Raw genomic sequence first — 10,296 nt, forward strand, 5'->3', positions numbered from 1 at the left:
ATGCCCTGCAGCTCCGCTTTCTCGTCAGCGATCTGCCTCCAGCCCTCCTGCCGAGAGTCCCTGCGGAACCAAACGCCGCCTTCGCCAGGAGCCGGCTCTGAAAGAGCAGCGCAGCGTTCCGGGCACAGACCCTTTCGGGGGGGACCAGAGCCCACTCCTAGCCAGGCAGGGCGGGCTGTCTCCGAGCAACTGGCTTGCAGAAGCCCAGAGGACGGTTCTAGGGCTCGGGCTCGGTCGCGTGCTGACACCCTCACTCTCAGCACCTGGAGTCTGACCGAGCTGCTCCCCTCTGCCGGGTTCTCTCGCCACGGGAAGAGCAGGTGCCTGACCCTTCTCGTCTAGAAGGCTGCGCGTGGACACACCTGCCTCTCTGGGTGTTTAAGCCTCTTGTGACATCGCACAGCGGACGTGGCTAGTGTAGGCTGGGGGCCCTGAACCTGTCTGGGGCTGGTCACTGTGAACAGACTTGGAGTGTCTGAGTGGGGGTTCTAGGCAGAACTCGGGTGTCCTAGCAGCTGGTGTGCTCGGGACCTCGTGGGGGTGAGGGGACTTTCTAGCTTAGGGTTCACTTGAGCAGCGATGTTGGGGTCGTGTCTTAGTTTGAAATGTGGAATTCCTTCCTTTTCCATGCTGCACTGTAAGGAAACCAGTGACGGGAACCAGTTTACACTCCCAGTCCTGTCACTCAAGGGGGATTGGGGCTCTTGCCGGTCCCACATGTGATGGTCGCCACTCTGGGGTGGCGGCTGCTCTGTGCTCTGAGAACAGCTGTCTGCGTCGACAGTGTGCAGGGCACAGCTGCCCTTGGGGTGCCGGCCACCTGCAGCCAGAGTGTGGTCCACGGTGTGAGCCGGAGCAGAGCAGGCCCAGCCACTGTGGCTCAGCGGACTGAGCGTCATCCCATGGACGAGAGGTCCTGGTTCAATTCCCGGTCAGGGCGCAGGCCCGAGATGCGGGCTTGGTCGCTGGTGGGGGTCGTGCAGGAGGCAGCCAATCAGAGTTTCTAGCTCTCTCTACCTCTCTAAAAAAATTAATAAAATGGTAAAAAACATCAACTTGAGCAAAAGGAAAACTTGGGAGCCTCCTGTTGGAGCTGCCAGGCTGGGCTGGGCACTCGTCCTGGGCGGCGGGCGGGGAGCAGGGTCGCTGTTCAGTCGCTGCCACGCAGGCCGGGGTCTCGCTCTGCCTCTGGCTGAAGAGTGAACCACTTTGGTACCCGGAGAAATATCTGAGTTCCTTCACTCTTGAAACTATTTTATTCAGGTTATTTGGGCTTCTTTTTAAGAAGGTCACACCATACAGACAGTTCACTCAAAGTGGAGCCCGTTCCTGCTGTGCTGGTGGTGGCGTGCAAGCCAAACGAGGGCAAAGCGTTGGCACTTCTTTCATTAAGGGGAATCCTGAGTGTGAGCCAGCGTGCTTCCTGCCCCCGTCCCGGGGCGGCTATGCTTGTGGACAACTTGAAACGTGGTCACAGCCTCACTGTGCAGCACTCCACCCGGTGCTCGGCCAGTGGCCTTGTGTGCTCCGTGGTCGCGGGTCTGCAGGTGGAGCGAGTGCGTTCCTCACGCGAGGTCGTGGCAGAGCTCTGCGGGAGTGAGGAGCGTGTGCTGGTGTCGGGCCCACAGCCTCCCGGGGGCTCGGTGCCTGGCGCAGCCGCTCGCGCAGCCACAGAGCAGGGCAGCGACCTCATCACCTTTGTGATCTTGTGAATCTTCAGGAAGGTGGGGGCGGGGGGCAGAGCCATGTGCTGACTGGTGAGCAGCTCAGCTGGAGGGACCTGCCCGGAGCAGCTCCAGATGCGGCTCTGGCTGATCTCCAGACGACAGTGTGGCCGGGGGGCTGTAACAACGGTGGTTCAGTGTGGAATTTCTAAACTGCCAGAATCAAACTGCTCTTTCTGATTGTTTTTTGAGTGGGTTGTCATAGAAACAGAACAGAAAGAAACTGGTCTTTTCCCCCCCAGATTTTGCTTACTGCAGATCTTCCCAAAACAGTGATTTCACTGAATGAACAAAAAACTAAATGAAGGGCCCTGAGCCCATCGGGCAAGGGCCTCTGTTAAGGACGTGACCTCGAGGGAGCCGTGGGCTATGCAGGGGCCGTGCCACCACGGGGCGGGCAGAGTCCTCCCGGCGCCTGAGAGGACGTGGGAAGGCTACTAGGGGGCCGTGGCCGTCAGTTCCTCGCCCAGTACCGAGAGGCTGTGCTCAGAACTGGGCGGGAGCTTGGGCTTCATGCAGCCTCGTCCTTGGTTATTCGAGCTCAGAGGCCGTGAGTTCCTTGTGAACAGGAAAAACTTCCAGGTAACCCTCTGCCTTCCTTACCTTTACGTGTCTTCCTGTTGCTGCGACTCGCTTGGGTTGCATTGCCCAACTTTGATAGAAGTGGCGGTGAGCCCTGGCTGGTTTGGCTCAGTGGTTAGAGCGTCGGCCTGTGGTCCAGAGAGACCCGGGTTCGGTTCCTGCTAAGGGCACGTACCTCGGTTGCAGTTTGTCCCCGGTCCTGGTTAGTCATGCGGGTGGCAGCCACTCGATGTGTCCCTTTCACGTCGATGTTTCTCTCTCTCTCTCTCTCCCTCCCACCCTATCTGAACAAAAAATGGAAAACTGTCCTCGGGTGAGGATAACAAAAAAAAAAAGTGGCAGTGAGCGGAAGGTTCCTCAGGGAGGTGAAGGGCAGGGGCAGGAAGGGAGGCTGCAGGCCTGTCGGGCTGTACCCGCTGGGCCGTGCCCGCTGGGCCGGCAACAGAGCTCCCGCCACAGAGTGAGCCGTATGCTGGCTGAGGTCCCGCGTTGCAGAGATGGCTCTGGGCGGCCTCCGGCAGGTCCCATCGCTGCCCTGTGGCCAGACTGACATGCCTGTGCCTCTGCACAGGTCCCGGTCCCCTCGGAGAAGAGCTCACTCTCCCGAGAGACGGAGGGAAGAAAGAAGCGTTCCCACTGCCTACCGGGTGAGCAACAGCCCCGGTGTCAGCAGGAAGCGGACTCGATCCAGGTAGGCACCTGCGTCTCCACATACAGGGTGGGACTTGGGAGGGGCTGCGTTTCTAAAACGGGCTGCAGGTCATCACGGAAGCCGTTGCTTTGGCGGACACGGGCTCTGTGTCACTGTGGGCCCGGAGCAGGGGAGCGCTCCGGCAGCTGAGTCTGGGCGGCAGGCCTGTCCCACTGGGCTTGTGCAGAGCCTGCCCGGGTCACGTGTCCTCAGCACCAGTCCCCAAATCCAGCTGCCCCTCCAGGCCACACACTTCTCTTTACCTGTTGACAAGGAAAATCAGAGGTTCGCGTCTCAAACTCCACCAGGTGATGATGCCCAGGCCACAGCGACAGCCCCCAGCACTTGGCACACAGTCCTTATGGGCCTGTCCCTCCTGCCCCTGGGCCACCGGGGGTAGCACGAGGGAAGCCAGCCCGTGTCTGTTAAAGTGGGAGCCCCGCTGTCCCGCCTGGTCTGGGCCTCTGACCCACAGCAGGTGCCGAGGGGCTGGCCCGTCACTGGAGGCCTGGGCACCACTGACTTGATGGGATGCACCAGGCATCTCGAGCCTGTGGGCCGAGCCGGGAGTGTGGCCATTGACGGCGGCTCCCATTTCTGTCACTGGTGGACATTTCCTGTTCCACCCAGGGCGCATGTGGAGACCATGCTGTGCTTTCTGTGTCACTCGGCTTGTGAGGGGTCCTCGCCTTCCTCGTCCCCACAGGGAGTTAGCGTGGCCCTGGCTCTGGCTGGTTGGCCAGGAGCGTCGCAGTCCGGGGACAGGTCCAGAAAAAGCGTGACTGTGCCCCGAGCCTTGACACCGTGGTGCTGTGCTCCCCAGTGCGCGTCCTGGCACTCAGGGCCAGGGCCTTCCAGAGCACCAGTCCCCAACTTCGAGTGTGAGGTCACTGCTCTGGGACAAACCAGCCACCTCCTCCTGCTGTGCACAAGGCTTGAGTCCAGCAGCCTCAAGGAGGAGCCGTTCTGAAAGGAAGTTGCTTTATGTGTTTATATTAGGAGAGAGAAAAGGTCAATAATCAGCTAGAAAAGGGCCAAGCTAAACGCAAAGTGAGCAGAAGCAAGTTCATAACAAAGATCAGATCAGAAATCAACAGAATACAGGTTAACAGAGGAAAATAGTAAAACTAAAAGATAGTTCTTTAAAAATGATTTAAAAATGTGCCCTGGCCAGTTTTGCTCAGTGGTTAGAGCGTCAGCCTGCAGTCCAGAGAGACCCGGGTTCGGTTCCCGCTAAGGGCATGTACCTCGGTTGCGGTTTGTCCCCAGCCCTGGTTGGGTTGTGCGGGTGGCAGCCACTCGATGTGTCCCTTTCACGTCGATGTTTCTCTCTCTCTTCCTCTCTCTCCCTCCCACTCTATCTGAACAAAAGGAAAAATGTCCTCAGTTGAGGATAAATAAATAAATAAAAATGAAAAAACTGATAAATACGTATTTGGCCTCACCTGAATGAACGGCCCTACAGACAGTAGTGAGGAGGCACAAGTTGCTGCAGTTCATTCGACACTTGGGTGAGAGGCAGACTCCGCGAGAGGGCCCGCGAGCTGGCGGCAGCGGAGTGCCGTTGGAGCAGCGTCATGGGTGACGGGCAGCGGTCGGCTCACTTCAGACCTTTCCAAGGGCTGCAGGCCGACGGCTCCCCCGGCCGGTCTCAGACATTCGAGGGGGGGCCAGTCTTAGACGGTCTTGGAAGGAAAAGCACAAGGACACCGCAGCTCCCTCCTGAGGCCGTGGCCGTGTGCGCACGCGTGTGGATGTGCACAGATGCAGGAGCCCACAGCGGAGCACGAGCTGGCCGCAGTCCCGTGTGCGGACAGCACGTCGTGACCACATGGGTCGTCTCCAGAGCGCAAGAAGCTTCAGCACCGAAACAGCCATGACTCGCTGTGCTCAGCGTGGCTTCAGGAAATCCTGTCACGTCTCAGTAGATGCAGAGAAGTGTCAGACACGGTTCACCCCCTTCAAACAGGGAAGGGGAGGTGCTTGCAAACGGCTGGGAGCAGGCGCCCTCCACCTGACGGCATCTCTGAGAACCTGCCACCCACACCACTGCCATCACCACGAGAGCGTGCTTGCCCGGCGTCAGACGAGGCAGGAGAGTGTGCTGTGCGAGAATCCACAGCCAAGGCCACGGCGGGGGGAGGCTGGCGATCGGAGGAGACGGGGACTCTGCACGCTGGCCTAGGACAGCTGGGGAGAGCTCAGGACACCGTCCTCGACAGCCGCAAAACAGGCGACTGACGGACGAGTGTGGGAAGTGGGTGTGAGGACGTTTTTGTGTGAGGACTGTGTGGGTGTGAGGACGTGGGTGTGAGGACAGTGTGTGTGGGTGTGAGGACGTGGGTGTGAGGACTGTGTGGGTGTGAGGACAGTGTGTGGGTGTAGGATAGTGTGTGTGGGTGTGAGGACGTGTGTGTGTGGACAGTGTGTGTGGGTGTGAGGACGTGTGTGTGAGGACGTGGGTGTGGGTGTGAGGACGTGTGTGTGGGTGTGGACGTGGGTGTGAGGACACGGTGTGAGGACGTTTGAGTGTGAGGACGTGTGTGTGAGCTCCTCTGCACTGAGACATTTCAGGGAAGTTTCAGAAACAATAGATGCAGAGGGTCCATGTTCACTCGGAAGGCTTGGTGCCCCTCGGCCTCCCCGTCACAGTGCCCAGGGCTCTTGGTGGAAGTTGCCAGACTGAAACTCAGGTGCTGAGACAGTCTCAAAAAAGAAGAAAACCGGAGACTCTTACACCAAGTCAGGACTCGCCGGGAAACGCAGTGACGGGACGCTGTGTGGTGTCCGCCTTGAGAAGACCAAGCCAGAGCCTCCCAGGGAGGAGTCTTCTCCACGGGCTTCCTGACCCCGGGGGGCGGAGATGCCCGAGCGTGCGGAAAACCCACGAGGAGAGAAGATTGTGCTGGACTTAAAAGCATCAGAAGGCACGGGAAGAAAGTGGACAGGCCCTGGCTGGTAGAAGCGCACAACAGTCAGGACGGGCAGGCGGCTCGAACGCCCTTTCGTGAGAGAGTGCATTGAAGCAGCACAGCGCCATCCGCCCGCCTGTCAGGGAAACGCAGGCTGAACTGCAGTGAGATGCTGTTTGTCCCTGCGTGAAGGGCTGGAACCAGCGTGGCGGGCAGGACCGGGTGCTGACGAGGACTGGATGGCCGGGCCACTGAGTTGCAGCTCGTGGAATGTAAAGTGGTCTGACCACTGGGCGCAGTCTGGTGGCGGCTTTGCAACTTGGACATGTGCTGCTCTGGCCCAGCCATCCAGTCCCAGGGACTCCGCCAGCTGGCCATGGAGCGGCTGGGTCTGTCGTCGCCAGGAGCCGGGGCAGCCCGCAGTGCGCTGACGGGGGAGGAGCCTGACCGAGCCCGGACATCCGTGCAGTGTGTGTCACATTCTATTCTGCTCGGCGAACAGGACAGATGGAGCAAGAGGAGCCAGACACGGAAGAGGGATGCGGGGTGACCCCGGGTGGGGAGCTTTGTGGGAGCCAGAGCAGTGCCACCTGGAGGGTGGGAGGGTGCGGTGCGGAGCAGCAGGGAGGGATGTGTGGTGACGGATGTTCACGATCAGATTCGATAGGAGCATGGTGGGATCTCGGCTGCCCCCCCCCCCAGGAGACCGTCCCTTTGTCCCGGGTCTGCACACTGCGCACACCCCACCCGCAGGTTGTCCACCTTCTGTGCCTGCTTCACGGACTGAGCCTCATCGCAGGTTGTCTGTCGGAGACACCGTGTGTGGAGTTGGGTGCTGTCCGCGGTGTCAGTGTCCACTGGAGCTCGGATCCCCACGGATACTCATCTTCTTAAGCGAATGCTCAGAGTTTGTCACTAGACCAAACCGCAGCGCGATTGAACCTGGTTCTCCGTCAGCTCACGCTGGCTCACAGAAACCGCGTCAGGGGCCAGGCTCGAGTCACATGCCACGGGCTTTGTTCCTTTTGCTGCGTAGACCCCGCCCGCTTGCGCACTGGCACCTGCGCTTTCTGGAGCCACCCGCCCTTGACCCCAGGGTCTGCCACTTCCCGTGGTGGGATTTGGGTGCCGAGCTGCCACCCTGGCCGATCCCTCTTGGTGGTGCTGAGCTGATGTCCCGGCCGGGCCTACTGGCGCCACCTGCACAGGAACCTGACTGAAATCTGGCCGCCAGTTTCTCAGGGCCCAGTGCCCGTGGGCATGGACACGTGACCAGCATGGCCCCAGGCACTGATGGAGGGGGAGGGGCAATGTGTAGGGCGTGGCCACACCAGGGATGAGGCGGGCTCTGTGCTGAGCCCAGAGAGGTGTGTGGTGTGACCCGGAGGCTGGGTTCAGAGCAGTCCTGGGAACACAAGTCCAGGCTTTAGCGAGACCAGTCCCCCCTCCCACACCGACAGGGGACCGCATGGCAGCGCTGTAACGGGGCATCTCCCAAGGTACGCGTCCTGCCCTGGCTCAGGGCACACGGGGCAGCCTGGGCAGAGCAGCAAGACTGAGAAACGGGTGCGGGTGACCAATTGGCGACGCCGTGTCTAAGCAGAGACCCTTCACAAGATTGGCGGGCTGGTGGGCGGGCTCCTGGAAGGCAGGTAGCAGGTGGCGTCTCCAGAGGAGGGGAGGGGAGAGCAGAAGGGAGTCGGTGCCCCCGACCTCCCATGGTTTCTCTCCGTCTTTCCTGGGAGGGGGAGGCTGGCAGGCAGGCGAGGTGCCGTTGACCTGCGGTATCATCCGAGGGCAGAGGTGCGGGCAGGGCTGCTGCCCCAAGCGACTCGGCGACATGTTGGCTCAGGAGGGTGGGGAGGGTGCCTGATGTTAATGGCACCGTTTCCTGTCGCAGACGCTCACTGAGTCAGCACAGGTGAGCAGCGCGTGGCCGCCTCGGGGTCAGGACCGAGTGCAGGTGGGGCAGACCCTGCAGAGGGGCCTGCTCACCCCTCCTGCGGGCTGGGGAGCTGTCGACGGCCTGACGAGTGTAGAAGGGGGAACGCGGGCTGTGCGTGGGGACACCACGTCTCCCTCAGAGCCGCCACCTCTGTCTGACTCCTTCCTTTCAGAAGCCCCCACGAGAAGAAGAAGAAGAGGCGCTCACGATCGCGGACCAAGTCCAAGGCCGAGTCCCGCTCCGCATCCCCGAGCAAGCAGGCCCCGCGCCGGCACTCGGCACACTCGGCCAGCATCTCTCCTGTGGAGAGTCGGGGCTCCAGCCAGGAGCGCTCCAGGTACCTCAGGAGGACCCTGCTCCCCGCACCCCCCCCCTTGGGCAGTGGAGGCACAGACTGGCCTCCACCCGCACACCCCGTAGGTCAGAGCCTGGCGGGTGGGTGGGCCGCCTGCGTCCACCAGAGGATACGAGTCTGACGCCAGGGAAGGGCTTCTGGTCGCCAGTGCGACCTCGTCCTGCTCCTGCTCTCGCTGGTGCCCGGGGTGGGGCGGGCAGCATGTGGCGGGACGGACCCTCTCCACACGTCGCCTCCAACAAGCACAGCCAGGCCGGAGCGACGCCCGTGCCCAGGGGGTGGCTCTGGGGACTGCTGCCCGGGTTCAGGAGGGCGTTGGAAGCGCAGTCGCTCGCTCCTGCTCGTGCGTCTGGGAGTGTCTCTGAGCCTCTGCTCTCTGTGCAGGGGCGTCTCTCAGGAAAAGGAGGCCCAGATCTCCTCCGCCATCGTCTCTTCTGTGCAGAGCAAGATCACTCAGGTACAGCGGGCACAGCCCCCGTCCACCCCCCAGACCTCCCTTCGCTGGGCCGCCCGACCCCGAGGGTCACCGTGTGGCCTGGGAGCCTGCCGCCCACAGGCCCGAGTGGGGACATGCTCACAGCCACACACCAGGTCTCCCCAGGTCGTCCTCAGGCTCCGCCCACCCGCGTTTCCATAAATTCCTGCGCGGGACTCCTCCTGGCTCCTCCCACGTGCTGAGCTCAGACCCCTCCCCTGTCTCCCCACAGGACCTCATGGCCAAAGTCAGGGCGATGCTCGCCGCTTCCAAAAACATGCAGACCAGTGCCTCCTGAGACGGGGTGGCGGCGCTGTGGGCTTGGGCTCACCGTGCATGGACCTCACGGAGTGTCGTCCACACGCCCGGTGTCCGTGGACAGTGGTGGTTTTGTACATTCATTTTTGACATTTTCAGTTTAAGATTTCTGACCAGCAGTCTCTTACCTGTATATTTGTAAATAATATCATGTTTCTGTGAAAATGTATTATCACATAAAAAGGAAGAAAACACCTTTTCTAGCTACAGACTGCGGCGGTTCCTTCCTTGTTTGGCTCGTGTTTCAGCGTGTTCTGCCTGCCACTGGGCTCACACGCACCAGGTGGAGGGGTGGCGTGGTCACACCTGGATGGGGTCAGGAGACGGGCGGCTTGGGCCCCAGGCTGCACATCGTGCTGATGTCACCGCCACGCTGCAGTGCGTCTTCTCCAGGCCTGTCCTCAGCCTTCACACACAAGTGTGTGCACGGACACGCACGGACACGCAGTGCAGGGAAGCCACCGCCCTCACCCCGTGAGCTTAGCCAGCCCAGCCTGCAGAGACCGATACAGTTCAAGTCGCAGCTCAGGACTGTCTCTTGCAGGAGGTGGGTTGTGGGTCCGTCCCTGAACCAAGCCTGTGGCCAGGGAATGAAAATGAGCCATTCATACCTGGGTTCTGTGCTCTAGGGGCTGCCAGGGACAAAGTGGGGTTTTTCTAAAGAAAATTGGGGGTGCCCAGCCGGTGTGGCTTAGTGGCTGAGCATCAGTCCACGCACCAAGAGGTCACCGGTTCGATTCCCAGTCAGGGCACATGCCCAGGTTGTGTGCCTGCTCCCCAGTGGGGGGCGTGCAGGAGGTGGCCAGTTGTCATTCTCTCTCATCGATGTTTTTATCTCCTCCCTTCCTCTCTCTCTAAAGTCAATTAAAAAATTTATTTTTTAAGAATAACACGGGGAATTGAAGTCAGGGAGAGTGGCTAGCGGGCGAGGCTACGTGGGGGCTCAGAAGACATGACCCGTCTGTGCATGTGGGTGTGAGCACAGCTGTCCTGTGTGTGTCTACTTTTCTCGGTGTCACTCAGCAGCATGTCTGCAGCCGTCGGGCTGCCTGGATCCAGTCGTCTCCAACTCCAGTGCCGTCCGTCTCGGGCATGTCCCGTGTGCTCGGTCCCAGGCAGCCACAGCTTCCACGGCGACTGAGGGTTTGGGGAAGGCTCCTGGTCTCCGGTGGGACGCCCAGCAGCAAGCCCTGGGTGGACGCTGGAGGAGTTTCCGATCTGTTTACTCTCCCATCAGGCACTTGCCTCCTGAAGGCGGCTGTTTTCTGGGGCTGAGAGTGCTGGGCCACAGGGA

General features: G+C 60.8%; 1 protein-coding gene across 3 annotated transcripts in view; it reads left to right on the plus strand.

Moving 5' to 3' along the window:
* LOC118639824 (splicing factor SWAP) overlaps positions 1 to 9,210 on the plus strand; it is a 41,659-nt gene extending 32,449 nt beyond the window's left edge. For 2 of the 3 annotated variants that reach the window (XM_036276371.1, XM_036276372.1), the window contains 4 exons: positions 2,878 to 2,997; positions 8,027 to 8,191; positions 8,594 to 8,666; positions 8,917 to 9,208. In XM_036276371.1, the coding sequence (XP_036132264.1) occupies positions 2,878 to 2,997; positions 8,027 to 8,191; positions 8,594 to 8,666; positions 8,917 to 8,982 (424 nt within the window). In that variant the 3' untranslated portion in view covers positions 8,983 to 9,208. Of the gene's footprint in view, positions 1 to 2,877; positions 2,998 to 8,026; positions 8,192 to 8,593; positions 8,667 to 8,916 lie in introns of all 3 variants that reach the window. The other variant, XM_036276370.1, reaches the window with a different exon arrangement.
* Positions 9,211 to 10,296: the final 1,086 nt, after the last annotated feature.

Source organism: Molossus molossus, unplaced genomic scaffold (assembly GCF_014108415.1).
Source record: "Molossus molossus isolate mMolMol1 unplaced genomic scaffold, mMolMol1.p scaffold_m16_p_22, whole genome shotgun sequence".
In the NCBI taxonomy this organism is placed as follows: Eukaryota; Metazoa; Chordata; class Mammalia; order Chiroptera; family Molossidae; genus Molossus; species Molossus molossus.